Source organism: Typopeltis vanoorti, chromosome 14 (genome assembly GCF_054136105.1).
Source record: "Typopeltis vanoorti isolate ZY-2024b chromosome 14, IOZ_Tvanoo_1.0, whole genome shotgun sequence".
NCBI lineage: Eukaryota > Metazoa > Arthropoda > Arachnida > Uropygi > Thelyphonidae > Typopeltis > Typopeltis vanoorti.
This window is the reverse complement of record NC_143562.1, coordinates 67,126,518-67,146,714: the sequence shown is the minus strand read 5'-3', so window position 1 is coordinate 67,146,714 and position 20,197 is coordinate 67,126,518. Positions and strand designations below refer to the sequence as shown.

The 20,197-nt window shown below is 34.7% G+C and overlaps 1 protein-coding gene across 3 annotated transcripts in view; it reads right to left on the bottom strand.

Annotated features, from left to right (window-relative positions):
- Sec24AB (Protein transport protein Sec24AB) overlaps nt 1–20,197 on the bottom strand; it is a 290,512-nt gene that overhangs the window by 245,975 nt on the left and 24,340 nt on the right. For all 3 annotated transcript variants that reach the window (XM_090404311.1, XM_090404313.1, XM_090404312.1), the window contains exon 3: nt 2,983–3,075. In XM_090404311.1, the coding sequence (XP_090260437.1) occupies nt 2,983–3,075 (93 nt within the window). The remainder of the gene's footprint in view (nt 1–2,982; nt 3,076–20,197) is intronic.

Below are 20,197 nucleotides of genomic sequence, written 5' to 3'. Positions count from 1 at the left end.
TACTAAGTGTTGTAGGTAAGATTTATGCAAGAATACTTGAAAAGAGGGTGAGGAAAATTGTGGAAGAGAAACTGAGAGAAGAAGAAGAAGCTGGATTCAGGCCAAACAGAGGTCATCAAGATCAGATTTTTACTTTAAGATAAATAGTTGAGAAATTGTGGAGATACGACAAGGATCTATTTAAATTTTGTATATATGAAAAAAAATCATAACAAGGTGCCTAGGAACATTTATCCTATACACAGTTGTATAGGATAAATGTTCCATTTATCCTATACAACTGTACCGATTTGAAAAGATTTTCAAATCGGTACAGTTGTATAGGATAAATGGAACATTATACAGAGCAATATGTAGTCTACATTTAAGTTGTATGTCAGCAGTTAGAATTGAAGGAACTACAGGAAGATGGTTTGGTGTAAAATCAGGTCTAAGACAAGGATGCACATTATCTCCAATCGTATTCATCACCTATATGAGATCGTATTATGAAAGAAAGAGGCATTAAACTGGATAGATATTAGAATTGGAAACATCAAACTTAGTTTCATTGCTTTATGCAGATGATGTACTCCTAAACACATCCAGTACAAATCTCCAAGATTCTCTGACTAAACTGAATAAAAGTTATAAATTTGATATGAAAATCAGCAATAAAAAGATCAAAACTATGAAAACAGGAATATGGAAAACTTCAGCTGCATTCCGAATGGAGTCCATAGAATAAGTAAAATATTTCAGCTATTTAAGCACAGTTTTTAGTGAGGATGGCAAATTAAATATGAAAACATACAACAGAATAAGCAAAGCAGATATGGTTGGGAGCTAGTTGAATAAATTTTTATGGAATAAGACAGAAATAAGCCAAAACACTAAACTAGCAGTATACAAGATGGTGTTCAATCCAATTTTAAGTTATGGATCAAGAGTTAGGTGAGAAATAAAGCATTTGAATAGAAGATTACAGACCACAAATATAAGAGTTCTGAGAAAGATTAGGAGAGTGAATAGATGGCATTAATGACAGAATCATATTAGAAATGAAGACATTAGGAAGGAACTTAACATTGTTTGCATTCAAGAATGTGTGAGCAGGGCTAATCTAAGGTGGTATGGTCATTTAAACAGAATGGGAGAGGAAAGGTTAGCAAAATAGGTGTTTGATGCAAAGATGGCAAGAAAAAGACCCAGAGAAAGACCAAGGTCTAAGTGAAATGATTGTCAGAAGTGCCTTAGTTAAATACATCAATATTGTAGTGCTGACAAGTAAAAGACTAATTTGGAAAAAAAAAAAATTGTTTATAGCAGATAATTAATAATGTAAATTTATTCATATAGTGATGTCATAGTAGCCTGAACATCCCTTGAGGTTACATATCAGGTTACATTGCATATTACATATACTTGAGGTTACATTACATATTACATATTGATATTGGGATGGGTTTAGCTGATGATATACAATTGTTTGCAGATCACGCAAAACTGAGAGGAGTAATGAGAAATCAAGCAGATGTTATGGCCTTACAGGAGGACTTAAATAGATTACAATGTGATCCCTGAACTTCAGATCCTCGTCATCACCATTCCAAGGTATGAAGTCATCACATCAGATTATGGAGGACTTTAATGTGCAGAAATGGGGAGGTTCTGGTTCCATTGTATAATGCCTTGATCAGGCCTGGTTTGGATTATTATGCATGGATTGGGTCTCCCAGTTTTCATGGGGATGAGGATATGTTGGAAAGCGTCTAGAAAAGACTAAGGTGGTACTGTTCTTTGGGATGTGGATATGAAGACAAACTGAGACGATACATTTAAGTTGGTAAAGGGTTGTTAACTGGTTAATGTGGAAGAAACTGTTCATAGAATGGGGGGGGAAGGGGGAGGTAGAACAAGAGGACATCCCTGGAAGCTATATAAAGAGGATGTAAGCAGAGGCATGAGGAGCAGGTTCTTTGCATGGAGAGCAGTTAGTGAGGAGAATACAATGCCTGACATTGTGGTGAATATAGATACAATGAAGGAGTTTAAAGCACAGTTTGATGGGCTTTCTATGCATAACAAGGCATGCCTTCCATGATGGGTCTTTTTACTCCATGAAAATATGGTGTTAATAATAAAACACCTTGTTCAAAAAGTAATGAACTGAAGTTTCAAATAGTGGTTTTTGTTTATACAAAAACCAGTATCAATAACAAAAATTATTAAATTCAAAATTATTTGTGAAGACTATAAAATAGATTTCCCTCATCCAAATAAAAGCCATTTGGTTTTTTTATGTGGCGCCCACTCATGAAAGGGGTATTTGTAAACTTACAGTACATTTGTACTGTGGGTGTACTAAGGATTTTTTCTATTTTTTTTTTTAATTTATGTATTTATTTTATTTGTATTTTTTGGCTTTTTATTACTTTTTACATAGCCTGAAAATCCTGCTCTAGAGACCAAACATGGAATTTAAGCCATTTGAGGATACCAATGTAGTCAACAAATAGTTCTAGACATGAGACATGAATAAAAGTAATACACAGGAAATCTTTTCTTTTAGTGTGACACAATGATCAGCATTCATTTTAAAAATTATGGACGACTTTACAACCATATTATAAATAACTATTTTAATTTCCCAACATTTCGACCTTCATATTAAGGTCATCTGGAGTATAAACAAGGACAAGCTGAGTTACATTTCACACAATAAGCTAAAGAAACAATGATTTGATCACCTTATTCTACTGGCATGACCTCTAGTGAAAAAAAAAAAAAAAAAAGGAAATAATGATAATTCCCAAAGCATTATATCCTATGTATATTCTGATAAGCATAATTATTTTTTTATTGGCTACCACCAAATTTCAATAAATAAATCACATTAAAATAAGCTGCAGAAAAGTAAGAGCTATAATTGTCAAAAAATTTTATTCATACTTTCTTATGCAGCTTTATTTGGTTAGCTTATCTAATGAGTTAAACTTTTACCAGAAGTTCCAGGAGTAGTAAGTGGACTTGATGAAACATTTGGTTTGTGTCCACTAAAAGGTGGAGGCAGCAAAGGAGTCACACCTGCTGGTCCTAATGAAAAAGAGTCAAAAATTTTAACATATAGCACAAATAATAAGTTTAGATGAAAGAACATAACAGGATTAAATTTTATTTACTCTACATATGTTTCATCAGAGCATCACAACATCTTTGAGACAATGTAACCAGAATTTTATAAGTAAAGAACATATCACATTAATTCTAGAGAAATGTTAAGCATATTGTACAAAATACAAATATGGTCATTAAATAGTAATCCTAGTATCAGAAAATAATTTATTATAACTTCAATATGCTGGAACATTGCAGTTTAAATTCAGAATGCCTTGGTGACCACAACTTAAAGAAATCTTTCAAATTTACATTGAGATCTATGAACTTCTGGTTTAAGAGCAATAAAAGGATGTACAAAGTTGGACAATATAAGAAATGAAGACATCAGAAAATAACTAAATATTTATAACGTAAATGAAAAGATGAAGGAATATAGAGAGAAATGGAAAGAACATTTATTTAGGATGGACAGATATTGGTTACCAAAAGTGGATAGGTATAGACCATGGGGGGAGAAGGCAAGCTGCAAGATGGAAAGACCAGCAAAGCTGAAACAGGCAAATGCCCAATCCTTGAAGAGAACACCGACTACTTCTGGAAACCTGGGTTTTTCATCCTGCATATAGGCAAATCAGTCATAAAAAGATGCAATTTACAGACAAAAAATACTGACTTGTGATGGATGGTTGATGGTAGTAATAGTGTCATTGGTATTCGGAAAATTAAGCTGTAGGGGAGATGGTGAGATGTGTGTAGTGGAGTAGAGGAGAGTGTCCTCCCACACTGAGTCCTTGGAAGTGTCACGTAATAATAATATTATATTATGATTACGAGACACCTTCAAGGGATCCTTACTCATTGTGAGATGACACATAATGAAAATTTCCAGCTTCGAAAATTGGGGGAGGGGAAAAAGATAGTTACTTTAACAACATATATTGCTATATACACACATACATTATTCTTATTTCTAACATATTACTAGAAGTGCCCTTTTCAGGACTAAGGCCTAAAAGGAAGATGCCTTATGGCACTGATGCCATTTGTTAGCCAGTCCCTACACAAGAAACTAAAGGGCCATTTTGAAAGTAATCAGTGTGAATAGGAAGATATACTGATTCTTCAAAAGAAGTCTAGATTGCAATGAAAATTTTTAGGTTTCTTCCCTTGAAAAGAATGAGAGAATATCTCTACAAGAGATGAAATTTCAACACAGCACTATTCTTTTTTCTACAAGAATGGATCAAAAAACCAATTAAAAGACTAATTCATCACTAACATTTACAGGGCAGATGCTATATCATACTGTTCTTGTGTGATTTGAACTTCAAAGGATCCACCATGAAATTATCAGAATGTGAAAAGAACAACAAGATGGAAAACAGTACAATTTCCATACACACAGTATGTGTTACTTGAAAGGCCCTTCACAGCAATCTTTCATCATGAAAAACCCTATATCAGATAAAAGATATCAGCATTAAAAAAAAAATCTTGAAAAATTCTGTATTGATTACATGTCTTAGGCTGGTTTCCTTGTTTTGCAGTTTCCATGAGAAAAACCATGCCATGATTTTTTTCTCCCCCCTATAAGGTATTATATTGAAAATACAACGATCTTTCAATTATCTGACATTCAAATGAATGACCCTGCTATTAAATGACCCATGAATGGGTTAATGAGTCAATTGACTTCTGGTACAGCATCACATAATTGTACCTTCAGTTATCCAATCCTTCACTTATCAGAAAGTAAATCGCTCTCCAGCTGTGGGTGTATAATTGAGGAATTACTGTACTACAATAAATTTAGTTTAATCCTTTATCCAAGTGTGAGCAAACAAAGTTTGCACCTGAAAGTATCTTCAGGACTGGGGTAAGGTGGTACAACACTGGACAACTTGTTGCAAAGGTGGAGCAAACTAACATTACTCCTATCTCAGTATCTCCCATAATGCAAAACACATCTCCTTGTGGATATGTCTAATGTTATGCATTAAGGGCAGGGCCACTACCCAGACTAGTTTTGACCTTTATTGAGGTCTCTTCAGTGGGAGCCAGGCCCAAGTGGAGATACCAGGCAAAAGCATTAGCAAAGTCATCTCTAACTATAGGAGCTGCCAAATGGTGCACCACCTTTATAATAAATTACTCTGGATTTAGAGAAAGATGTTGAAAGTTTATTTTTCACTTGGTTAGACTATAATAAATTTAGTTTAATCCTTTATCCAAGTGTAAGCAAACAAAGTTTGGGCCTGAAAGTATCTTCAGGACTGGGGTAAGGTGGTACAACACTGGACAACTCGTTGCAAAGGTGGAGCAAGCTAACATCACTCCTATCTCAGTATCTCCCTCTAAATCCAGAGTAATTTATTAAAAAGGTGGTGCACCGTTTGGCAGCTCCTATAGGCAGAGATGACTTTGCTAATGCTTCTGCCTGGTATCTCCACTTGGGCCTGGCTCCCACTGAAGAGACCTCAATACAGGTCGAAACTAGTCTGGGTAGTGGCCCTGCACTTACTGCATAACATTAGACATATCCGCAAGGAGATGTGTTTTGCATTATGGGAGATACTGAGATAGGAGTGATGTTAGCTTGCTCCACCTATGCAACGAGTTGTACCACCTTACCCCAGTCCTGAAGATACTTTCAGGCCTGGGGTAAGGTGGTATCCTCTGGCTGACTAAGTATATTTATGTATTTTCTCGTGTTTAAATACTGAATTCATTATCCTCATATTATTATAAATGACAAAATCGTGCAGTCTGATTACATGTATCTTCGCCAAATTTATCTATGTTTGTTTTGTATTTTTTGTTTCCTATTCTGGCATTTAAATCTCCTGCTAGTTGTAAATAGTCAGTTTTGTTTTTATCTATGGCATTCTGTAATTCTTTATAAAATATATTACTGTCTTCTTTTCCCCTCTTCTGGTGTTGTTGTTATGTGGCCTCTTTAATGTCTTGAGTTTAATTTCTATTAGTCTTTCATTAAAATAGTTGTAATATACAATATTGTTCTTTAGGGATGTTATCACAAATTTTAAATTAGCGGAGTTAATTTTAGACATAAGAGCATATCAAGGCTTTGAATTAAACTCTGATCATTATATGGTATCAGCAAAAATTCGATTTAAACCAAAGTGGCTAAAAACACAAAATTGAAAATTCTTACCAATCAAGCTATAAAATTTCTTCATTACAGGAACCCAAGTTATGCACAAACTTAAAAACAAAAACCACACATGAATCAAGTGACATGGAAGATGAATGGGAAAATTGAAACAAATTCTCACAAAAGCAGCAACAGAAACCTTAGGAATAAAGCGCAAATGGATTAGAAAAAGAGGACTACGAGACTGGAACAAAGAAATAGAAAATATAATAAAAACAAAAAAGGACAGTTACCAGAAATGGCTAAATTCCAAAACAATAGAAGCAGAAATAGAGTATAAAAGAAACAGTACAATTGCTACACAAGAAGTAAGGAAAATACATAGATGGAACAATTTCATAACAGAACTAGAAAAGGGTTTATTTAAGCCACAACCTAAAACCTATCTCTATCCCAATGGCTTTAACAGGCCTTTAAGGCCCACAACCCTCCAAGCATGCTTGGATTTCGTAACCGAAATACGAGGATAGAATGGTCACTCCTATGCCTCAAAACCTAAAACCTATAAAGTAATAAAATACATGAATAAAAAAATAAAAGAAAAGATAAAAATACAAACAGATTTAGGAAAAATGGGTGACCTATTTCCAAATTCTCTGGACAGATGAGAACAATGAAATAAAATTTTATAAAACAAAAAGACCTAATAGAAAATATCACAATGTTAAAACTGAAAAATACAATAAAGATGAAAAATAGGAAAACACCAAGAGAAGACAATATAAATATAGAACTATACAAAAATGCAGGTGAAAAATTTAACGAAAGACTTCTGAAATTATTTAATATGGTTTGGATGTCAGGAAAAACTCCTAACTCTTGGAAAAAAGCATAGGTTATCCCAATCTATAAAAAAATAAAAAGAAGATTGCAATAACTATAGGGGAATTAGTCTGCTGAATACAGGATATAAAATATATGCAGGAATATTAAAAGAGAAGCTAAGCAGTCTTGTAGAGGACAAACTAGTAGAAAAACAAAATGGTTTCCAAAAAGGCCAATCCTGAATAGATCCAATTTTTACTCTAAAATTATTAAAGAGAAGAGAATTTCAAAAAGAAACACGTGGCCTTTATTGATTATGAAAATGAGTTTGACAAAACTAGTAGATAAAAATTGTTTAAAATCTTAACCGATTTAAACATACCAAACCAACTTTTATAATCCATTCAAGAAATATATACAGGAAATAAAATAGCAGTCAAATTAGAACATCTCAGAATGGAAAGATATATCGAGAGGAGTACGACAAGGATGTACCCTCTCGCCTCTGTTTTTCAATATATATATATATATATATATATATATATATGAATAAAATAACAATCTGGAAACAGTATAACCCATTTGGTATACAAATAACTATCTGCAGATGATCAAATAGTATTAGCTACATCTGAAGATGATTTACAAAGAACATTAAAACCATTAAATGATATCTCAAAACAATATAATATGACAATATCTAAAGAAAAAACAAAAATAATGGCATTCAAAGGAAAAAACCCAATAAGAAGTAAAATAGTGATAGATAATAAAATATTAGAACAAGTAAATACTTTCAGATACAAATATGTGATTTATCATACGAAGAAGAAAAAGACAGACACCAAACTATCAAACTTGGTCAATGGCTTAATAAATAATATATTTAAGCTATCCCTAGTACAAATACACACTAGAATCAGACTATATAATATCTTGTCAAAACCAACTCTACTATATGGAAGCAAAACATGGACCATAAAAAGTTTGGATGAAAAACAAATTCAAACAGCAGTTTGAATTCTCTGAAAAACAGCTGGATATACCAAGTGGGACCATAAAACAAATGAAGAAATTTTACAATCCCTGAAAATTAAACCAATTAATTACTACATAAGACAGTATAAACAAAATTGGCTAGAACATTTAAATCAAATGGACAAAAGCAGACTAGCAAAAATATTACACAGATACAAAATAAGTGGAAAAAGAAGAATCAGAAGACCAAGAAAGAGATGGCATGAGACAGGAACAGGCCACTTGGCCTAAAATCCATTTTAGAAAGAAGATAAGAATTGCAACTGTTTAAATATGATAAGCCACTCAATATCAAACCATGAGTCAACTGGCAGCTGCTAGCTCATCAGTGTGATATGTTACAAATACAATAGGTTTGAAACACAAGGCAAATACATATATTGATGTAACTGTGTGGCCAAATACCCTGTGATTTATTATATTTATATTATTTAATTCAAATTAAGTGGATATTGAATCCAACATTATTTCAAAGCCGAATAGAGAAACTACAAGAGTTTCATGCCGAATGTAGAAATTATAAAAGTTTTGGCAGTTCCAAGCATAAGCATTTACATCTGGGTCTGGTTCCAACTGACTTAGGTCGAAACCAGTCTGGGTAGTGACCCCTCCCCATAATGTATAACATCATACATATCCGCTAGAAGATGTGTTTTGCATTATACTAAGGATAATGGATAATGAATAAGGATAAGGGTAATATATTATATAGTGATCGGAACTTGCTCCACCTTTACTATAAGTTGTCCCTGTCATGAAAGGTTTGCTTATGCTTGGATCTGCCGAAACTTTTATGGTTTCTTTATTCGACATTGAAATAATGTTGGATTCAATATCCACTAAATTTGGATAATTTACATCACCAAAGTAAAGCCTTTTGGCACTCTTATTTCAGTATATTATTTAAGTCTATCACATTTTTAAAATCACAAGACAATATCTTCATAAATATTAAAAGGATAATCATGCAAAAATACCTACTTCCAGTAACTGTGATAGATATTTTCATCATTTCTATATAAAATATCACCAAACGAAAAACTGAAAGTGTGTCAAGAAATCAGAGACTGATGCCCATTTTTGATTCAGCTAATTACATGAATTAAATTATTACTATTATCATCATTATATATTATCATCGAAGACCTCCAAGGAGTCAAGGATTCATTGAGGGAGGCCATAAATCACCAAAACCAGCTATACTTTCCCTTAAATTCGTTCACAATAGATGCACTCACTATCCCTAAAGGCAAACTATTCCACTCACTCACCTTTCTTGGAGAAAAACCTAGCTCTTACCCCTTTCTTGATTGCAAACAAACTTAACTTCCACAAATGACACTGTGTTCTCTCCTCACCTTTTATATATTGAAAAATTTCATCAGATGATATCCTATAACACCGATTCAAAAGTTTATTGACCTTTATCATTTCACCCCTCTTTCTCCTGTTTCTCCAGGGTCTGCAATCCATATACTTGAAATCTGTCCTCATAATCTAAATCCCATAATCCAGATATAATCTTCGTAACTCTTCTTTGCACCTTTTTTCCACAGCTTTTTCATCCCGTTGGAATCCAGGAGACGAAATCTGCATACAATAATCCGGTTGTGTGGTCTTATCAAAGTCTTATAAAGAGGCAAAATGACTTCCTTATCCTTACATGTCAAGGTTCGCTTCAATATCGCAATAATCCTCCAAGTTGTATTTCCAACTTCTGCTATGTGACCTCTGAACTTCAAATTCCTATCCACCAATATGCCAAGATCCCTTGCCCACTCAGTTTCTTGTAGCATAACCCCAATAATATAATACGCCACTGGAACTCTAATTATGCCAAAATGCATAACTTTATACTTACTAACATTAAACTGACAGCAATTTTTGTTTGCCCAAATTTCCAGCCTACTGAAATAATTTTGTAAGTGCTGCATATATCAGTAGAATCTCCCTGATTGTCCTTCCTATCTTCACATCATCGGCAAACAATTGCACATCTCCTGTTAGACAAGTCCTAATGTTATTAATGTATAGATTGAACAATAATGGCCGAAGGACTGAACCTTGAGATACACCACTGGTCACCTTAAATCTGGCAGATTCACACCCACTGAATACCACTTTTTGATATCTGTCTGTCAACCATCCCCTGATCCAAGTCTAGAGTTTATATTCCAATCCCATATTCTCCAGTTTATGCAACAGCCTTTTGTATGATATCCTATCAAATACCTTAGAAAAATCCAAGATTATCATAGCGTATCCATTCCCTTTATCCAACTTGGTCATAACATTGTTATAAAATGTGAGCAAATTGCTAAAACATAACCTTCCTTTAGTAAACCCATGCTGTTCCTTGCAGAGAATAGCATGTTTTTCTAACCATTTCTGTATGTGAGTTCTTATCAACTTCTCTGAAATCTTCACTACCACACCAGAGATACTGATTGAACACTAGTAAGACAGTTTTTGCACCACCCATGTACAATGCAACTATCATACATTCCTTCCATTTCTGTGGTATCATTCCTGAGCTGAAACTCAAGTTATACAAACATATGAAAGGCTAGCCAATTCAGCTGACCATTCCTTTAGCAAACGGGCTGATATTCCATCTGTCTATAGAAAAATTCTTATCCAGGTTATGCAACAGCTCTTCAACCTCATTTTCATAAAACATCTAACTCGTCATCCAAATGTATCAGTAGCATTGTGTTATCAGTAGCACATATTACATACACCCGATTGATATATCTCAGCAAAGTGAGCACTCATTAACTGAACAATCCCATTAGCTTCCAACACTCGAGTACCAACTGTATTTGATTAAATTATTCTTTCACATTCATTCTTTCTTCTGCTTGCGGCATAATGATAAAATCCTTCTGGATTGTCATCAGCTTGTTGAAAGTTTATTTTCCCCTTGGTTAGACTATAATAAATTTAGTTTAATCCTTTATCCAAGCGTAAGCAAACAGTTTGCACCTGAAATATCTTCAGGACTGAGGCAACTCGTAGTAAAGGCGGACCAAGCTCTCATAACTCTTTGTCTCAGCATCTCCCATAATGCAAAACACGTCTCCTTGCGGACATGTATAATGTCCACTACCCGGTCTGGGTAGTGGCCCTTTCCTTAATGCATAGCATTATACATGTCTGCAAGGAGATGTGCTTTGCATTATGGGAGATACTGAGACAAGGAGTGATGAGAGTTTGGTCCACCTTTACTAAGAGTTGCCTCAGTCCTGAAGATACTTAAGGTGCAAACTTTGTTTGCTTACGCTTGGATAAAGGAATAAATTAAATTTATTATACGTCATCAGCTTGCATGGCCAATTTCTTTTCATACTCCGATTTCGTTTTCTGCACAATACTTGTTACTTTTCTGGCCTGAGCTTTATATATTTCATAACTCTTCTCACTCTTATTTTCACAATATTCTTTCAACATCATCTTCTTCTTGTGGATTTCATGCTTAATAAGGTTGCACATCCATTTCACTCCCAACATATTTATTCTTCGAACACTAGGGATACATTCAGATATGCCTCACTTAAGCACTTTTTTCAAAGATTCCCATGTATTGCTGACATTTTTCCCATTCAGTAACTGATACCATGGGATCAAAGATAGTATTCTCCTAAGTTGATCATAATTTCTAGCATTATAGTTCAGCATGTAATCTGTTTTAATCAGGGCATCAATACAATTACATACTTTGCAAGAAAGCACAGCATGATCATTGTCAACAATTGTTGACAAAGTAGTCATATTCTTAACAGAGACCCCCTTCTGACGATATGAGCAAATCCAACACTCTCTGACCTCAAATTCCTTCTTTCACATGCTGCTTGAGAATGTTGTCTTGCAACAATTCAATAAATTCCTCTTCTTTCTTATCATGAGATTTCTCTTCTATCCAATCAATATTTGGAAAATTAAAGTCACCCACAATGATCACTCGTTTGGTACCCATAGAGCTAAATTGGCAATGCATTTCTTCATTCCCTGCAACTTGAGCTGCCAGGTCTGTAGCAACACTCCACCATATATTTCATTCTGTTAACCTCTCCACTTCACACCAAACAGATTCAAACTCACTGCTACATGGGACATTGTTACCATCATTGTTTTCTTGCGTTTCTACCTAACTGAACTTAAGTCATCCGATATCATTAGTAGTACTCCTCCTCCTCTTCTGTCATTCCTAAAAATCGTATACCCATTACACTTAATTCCACTTACCATATCTGATTCTGATAGCTGGGTTTCACTAATGACAAACAATTTTAGGCCACATCATTATCAGTAAAGCAATGAACTCAACCCCTTTGTTTCTGATGCTGCTGACATTTGTGTACAGACATAACAAATTACCACCTAGCCTATTCTTATAAGTAGATATGCAAGCTATTTGGTCTTTTCTAGAATTTTTTTTCCCTCCCCAGACATACTTAAAATGTCCAAACCCAAAGCATATATTTCAACCCGTTGTCATACATAAACATGTTCGAAGATATTCATATCTTTATTAATGTTTGCATATCATAGCTGAACATTCACACACGGTTTTCCCATTCCTCCCTTGATGATCTAGTTTCCCTGACTATGCATTAGATATCATACTAAGAAATAATTTCTCCAGGCTCCCAATGCCAAATGAATTCAAGTGCAGGCCATCCCTCTTATACAGGTCTATCAAACACACTTCATACATCTAAAAACTTACATCCATTTCTTCTACACAGCCTGCACATGAAATCATTTGCTATCAATGATCGCCTCCTTAACTCAGTACTATCACATATGGGTAGCAATCCTACAATTTTTTCTCTCTCACATTTCTTTCTCCCTTCTTCCAACAGACCTTTCATATCTTCTCTCATACTATATTTGTCCCTACTTAAATTATTAGTACCTACCAGAACCACCATCTCTTTTGCTTTTGTTTTTTTCTTTTCAATTACATTTGTCGTATTTTTAATTCGCCCCTGAGAAACTAGAAGTGGTGACTCCCACAGTAAGTGCAAATTTTAAGATTGAGTCACCATACCATATCACCTCTTTTTTCTTAGATTTGAATTGCTTTACATTGTTATCAATATTATGATTACCAAGTTCAGTACTTTCCTGCCTGTACTTTTTCCGATCCTTTTTCTTATCGTGTCTAAGTTTAGTCAAACATTTTTACACCTTTTCTAATCCTTTGGTCGATTTTCTAATAATTTCTTTTAATCGAGATATTTCTAATGTCAACTTATCCTCATATAAATTATCATCATCATCACTGCAGCAGTACTTTTATTCATCAGGACAAATGCTCTTCTCAGAAGTAACAAACTTGAGCTTTAGACGCTGTCTTGTGACGAGTTTTCGGCACCATTCTTAAGAGTAGTAAAAGCTAATAATATTTCTGCAATTACATTACAAAATGATGTGTACAATAATTACACTAAAAAACTGCAATAATATACTAAAAACACATAATTAAGTCCAAGAAAACATACAGTAGGAAATGATTACCAGACATGTAAGAATGTTTTGGGAAAATTTGCAGAAAAAAAGCAAAGCTAATAATAACGGTAAGTGCCTGCTAGATTTCTGCTCAGGACATGGACTAGTTATTACTAACACCATATTCCAACATAAAAAGGGACACAAATTCACATGGAGAAAAGATGCAAGGAAAAAGAAAAGTCTCACTGACTATGCCATTGTTGACAGTGATGTTTTCTCACTGGTTCAGGACACAAGAGTATACAGAGTATTTAAAACAGAAAGTGGTCACCATTTAGTGTTGAACAGAATAAAATTGAACTTCATATTAAGAAGGGCATGTAAGAAAATTCTGAAGCAAATCAAAGTAGAACAGTTATCGTATGTGAACTGTAAACTCATATACACAAGCATTATTCAAGAAAAACTGAAAGAGTTTGAAAACTAGTACCAAACCTTGGAGATTCGGTGGCAAACTGTGAAGAAAAATTTGATTGATTCAACCAGAGAGGCATATGGTGAGGTAATCTGCAAGGATAGAAAAATCAGAACTCCATGGTGGAGTCATGAAATTAAAAGAAGCAGTCATGGAAAAGAAGAAAGCATATCAAAAGTTCCTGGGAAGTAAGTCAGCTTGTACTCTCAGGGAATACAGAGAAAAATGTAAGAAAGCAAACCATTATGTAAAATTAGCAAAACTAAAATCATTGGAAGATTCTGATAAGAACATAAAAAATAAATATCAGTAAGATGATAAAATATTCTGGAGGTTATTGAAAAAAGCTCAAAAATGGAGGAAAGAGTACTGTAAAAAAAATTAGAGATGATAAAGAGGGACATAAAAACTGAAGTAAGTACTCCATACATCAGGTAGATATTCCTGATGTATGGAATAATTACTTTGAAACATTGCTAAATGAAACAAGCAGTGACAGCATGATGGTAGAAAACTCAATAGAAATGCCATCTGGAATATGAAGTAGAAAAAGCTATCAAAAACTGAAATCTGGAAAGGCAGCTGGAGCAGATGATATTCGAACAGAAATGCTAAAATATTATTTTTATTATTATTATGTGACATCTCCAAGGAGTCCAAAGACTCATCGAGGGAGCACACCTGCTCTACAACTCTCCTTCTCCAATCCAGCAACTAGAGCAAACCACATCATCTACACCAATGCAATCTACTGCCCACCACCATCACTAGTATTTACATAAACATCCATGCCCATGGCAGGATTCGAACCCACAGCCTTTTGGCTGGAGAGCAGATACGCAAATCACTTGGCCAACCAGGCAGGCAGTATAAAAGTTTTACAGTGGCTACACTGCATAATTCAGAAGGTAGAATTCCAGATGACTGGAGCAGAGCACTCATCTATAAAAAGGCAAATAAAACCGAATGCGAGAATTACAGGGGTATTTCACTACTTGGTGTTCCTGGTAAGATTTATGCAAGTATACTTGGGAAACAGTTGAGAAGGATTGTGGATGAAGAGTTTGGAGAAGAACAAGCTGGATTCAATCCAAACAGAGGTAGACAGGATCAGATTTTCACTTTAAGACAAATAGTTGAGTAATCATGGGAATATAACAAGGATCCTGTATTTAAGTTTTGTAGATCTGAAAAAGACATATGACAAAGTGCCGAGAGAAAGCTGTTCAAAATGCTCCAGTTATGCGGTGTAAATGGGACATTATATCACACAATACACAGTCTCTATTTGAGTTGTAAATCCAGTTAGAATTGGAGGAGATACAGGAAGATGGTTTCATTAAGTCAGGTGTGCAACAAGGGTGTACATTATTTCCACTGTTATTCATTATCTATATGGATCGCATTATGAAGGAAAGTGGTATTAAACCTAATATCAAAATTGGAGATGTTAATCTCAGCTCTTTACTTTATGTAGATGTTATACCCTAAATAAATTCAGGACAAGTCTGCAGGATTCCCTGACCAAATTGATTAACTGCTGTAATAAATTTGATATGAAAACCAGCAATAAAAAGACAAAGACAATGAAAATAGGTAGAAACATTGAAACTGCATCCTGAATGGAGAATCTATAGAACAAATAAAACATTTTAGCTATTTAGGCACAATAATCAAAGACTGGAGACTACAGATAGAGTCCTGAGAAAGATTAGGGGACTGAACAGGTGGTATCAATGGCAGTATCATATTAAAAATTAGGATATTAGGAAAGAACTTATCATTGTTAGCATTCAGGAATATGTTAACAGAGCTAATGTCAGCTGGTATTGCCACTTAAACAGAATAAGAGAAGAAAGATTAAATAAACAAGTATTCTTTGCCAGGATGGCAGGAATAAAACCCAGAGGAAGGACAAAATGTAGGTGGATTGATATAGTAAAAAGTGCCTGCCTTAGAAGACAGGAATATAAGACCTAATAATATTGAAATGTTTACAGATAACAGGCTAATCTGGATGAAAATTGTTAATAAGAAGTTAGCAATGATATAACTTTTCACATAGTACTATTATAAGATCCTGTACACCCCCCCCTCCCTCCCAAGGATATATGTCAGGAATTTGATGATGAATTAATTATAAGATACTATCATTTGGTTAAAAATAAAAATTCTTTGTTACTTTAATTGGAGGCACTGTGATCAAATAACTTGATAGTGAATGAAATGTTTAAAAAAAAAGTGTAAAGTACAGCAATACATTCAAATGCTTGAAATAAATTGAAGTAGGTCCACGTGGTTAGCCTAGTGGCTGTGTGCTTCGCAACCATATACCTGGAGAAGGAGTGTCCTAGGTTCGATTCCCATCGTTGACGTGAGGAGCTGAAGGATCTTCTTCAGCCATAGCCAAGTTAGCAGGTCTTGGGTGTGGACAGTAGGGTTTTTTCCCGTTTATCCTGGGGTTATTTCATCCCGCAAACCGGCCTTGAGAACTCAACTACAAAACATGGGATACACCGGGGCGTACGGCTGACCACCTTATCCTGTGAACGGTTTGAGGTCTGATGATTAATAAACCCTCGACACCGCAAGGTAAAAGAAGGATGAGATTCAAATGCTTTTAAACCAGGCTGAAAATTCACTCACCACCTGTCTCTGATAACTTACCCATACCAGATGGTAAATGCCAATCTATGATAGATGTCATTCTTGATAATGTATAGGACACAGAAGTTATAGACATCAGAATTTTTCCATCTACTGGCTTAGATGGATATCATAAGTTACTTACAGCCAACTTTAAAGGTGTAATAAGAAAATGAGACAAAGATTAAGCTATGAATGCTGAAAAACTGAGGTAAAGCACAAACCTCAGATCAGGTCCAAGGCGCATTAGATGACATAACATTAATGAAGAATGGAAGACTTTCAAAACTAATGGTAGGAATAGCAAAGGAGATGTGTGAAAGGAAAGTGAAACCAGAAAAGTAAAATAAACAAATTAGTGGAATGAAAGAGTTAGAGCACTTAAATCAAAAACTAAAAAATTTCAAAGAAAATTTATAGACTACGTCAAATGACAACAGAATTATTTATGAGATGAAACATCAGAAGATAAATTCTTGGCTGAACTTGCACATTGGAGGAAGACAACCATAAGGAACAAGAAATTACATGGATTAATGAAGAACAGAAATGAAGAGGAATCATTTATTTTTTTTTAACCACTAATAGTACATAGGTGAGAGGAAGAATATATATAAACAGAAAAGGCTGAAGTAACAATAAGAATGGAAGATCCCTAGATAAATTATGTAAGTTCTTCATGTAGTACTATCATAATATCCTGTACACCTCTTGAGGGTACATATCAGGAATTTGATGATGATTATGATAAATAAAGCAATTCAGTATCTATACAAAAATAAAATTCATAATCTATTGTGCTTAAATAAATTAAATTCTTCATAAAAAGTTAAACACATACAATTTATCCAAGTCTGATAACATCTGCCTGATTGTATATGGTTCAGTAAAATTAATAAAAATTCCATTCCTCCTGTGAAGTGATGGCATTATAACACCATATGAATATTGGTGAGACACATGTTGCATTTTTCACACATGAGTGGGTCATTAGGTAAATAAGAACATGTAAGATGACTGACTAATCCTGAGCCTAGCAAGAACAACTTTATCTCTTCTGTTTTTATGTTGACTAGACTGCCATTACTTAATCTCGTGTAATTTGTTGTTAGTGCTTCCTACCATGATGACTGCCCACTGGATAATTGGCTTTGTTTTTATAAGCTGTCTGAAGTCTGTATATGAGACTGTCAAACAGTACATGGAAAACGTATAGCTGATCTAACAGTTGCATCTGCAATCTCATTTCCTTTAATTCCAATATGGCAGGAATCCAGCAGTGAACAGTAAAATTAGTCTTCATTTTATACAACAGTTGTAAAACCTCACAATGGACTGGATCTGGATCATGCACAGGAGATTAAATAGTCTGTGGGCTATTTAATCTCCTGTTATTAAAAACTCAATGGGCATGTATATATTACACACTTTTGGTAGCATTTTTCTTTTATATGCACAAGTGCAAGCTGAACTGCAAGCAACTCTACTATATAATTGCTGCAATTAAGTAGGATCTGGTGGGATATAGTAATGTCAGGATGACATTTCTGTTTAGAATCAGGTGACCATTTTTACGTATCATGATGCACCTTGTACCATTTACTCCATCTTTAAGCTCTGAACATATCTCCTCATCTGGAACATCAAGGAGTTCCCATTCTGATATGGGATCTCCTTGATGTTCACTCCACTAGAAGAGTTTAGTGATTTATGAGGTGTTACTATAACTGGTATTCCACCCATTGATGTTGCATTGAGCAATTTTTCTGAGTGTTGCTAACATAATGTTTCCACAAAGATATCACCAGATTGTAGCTTTTCAACTGTTCTGGGAAATCCTGCCAGCCCTAAAACCTTTTGAATAAAGTAGAGTGACCTTTTTCCTATCGGCTTTTTGTATGTTACTTGGATGATAAGGAAAAACTGGTACATTTATACAGCTGTCCTGTTTTTTACTTCTGTAATCAAGTGATATCTACAAGCATCAGTACTTGGTTAGGACATTGACCCTGAAAAATTTGATGAAAAAAATCTGTACTCAAAGGATTTTTTTGTTTGCCACCAGAGCTCTTCACACATCATGGAGACACATATAGACGACCATTCACTGGTAAGAAATGACTGCACTTTGGAAAGAAACACCACAGCTATCTCAGATGCAGCCCTACAGCAAGCCTTGGGCTCTGATCCTGGACAGTAGAGTGGGAGACTCAATTCAACACCACTGACCCTTGCAGAAGCAAGCCCACTAGCTGAGCGATCTTGGCCAGGCCATCCAGAAGAAGAAGAGGCCAAAGATCTTCCTCCTGCTTTCTGGAGGCCTAGGTTGCACCACACAGCAGTAGGGAGTTAGATCCCAATTGTATGGAAAACAGGATAGAGTAAAAGACTCAGGAAAAGTAGAGCAAAGAATACAGGAATAAAAGCAAAGAAAAAGAAGAATGAAAAGGGCCAGTAAGTACAATCACTGGGAGGTCCCATCCACCAAGAACAAGTGTCCCATGAGTAGTTTTTCATGTGCAATGTCCTGCTAAGCTGGCCGCCACCATTCCTCCACTTTCTTCTAAGACTATAAAATAAAAACCTACCTGCTGGTCAACATCTGTTTGCTGTCCAACTTCAAACATACCAAACCAAATGTTGTCCTCCCTCTTTCATTCGATTCACTTTTCCTCTTGAACAGTTTGTCGCATGCTTTTTTCCCTAATCACTATAACTTCCCGCAGTTTCAAGAAGGTATAAAAAAAATCAGGATGCCTTCTTTCCCCTTAATCTATGATCCACAGATGTAACATATGTGCTACAGAATTTGCAACATAAAAAACAAACTTGTATGGCTATACAAGCTCATCCAGAGCAGGCCTTTACCAACATTCATATTCATAGTGAGAGGTAAACCCATAACCTATTGGATGGAGAGCATGTATGCTATCCACTCAGCCAAACAGGGCGTCAATTTTCTTTGGTGTATATAACAAACATTAGATATCAAAGAGGATTTCATTGAGCCAAGGTTTCCACCATTAAAAAGTGTAAGTAAACTATTCTAGGGTCTACTTTGCACTAGTAAACTAACTGAAGCATAAGCTATTGATTAACTTATCAAAATTTTTAATTTTTAACTATTCTGTTTAATGAAGCAAAGACATGGAATTAATAAATGAATATAGTCAATGAAAATTCTGAGGATAACAACCAGAAAAAGAATGGGATATATGAGTAATAAGCATACTGGAATACAAGATATTAATGAAATGCTTGTAGCTAATGAATTTCAAAAGAATACTGAGAATATATAAAATGAAGACTAAAGATCAAGACAGAAAGTGTTCATGAAGTAATTTTTTCTTCATGAATAATGTTCATGAAAGAACGATACAGGACAGAAAAAGATGGAGAACTTTGATCTGACTGACAGAGATGTACTCTTAGAGAGTTGTTCATGATAATTCACCTCCATAAGCACAGAGTGAAACAGTACAGTAAACCCTCGATTTTAAAGACCGCAATTTAATGGACATCGGATTTAACAGACAAAATTT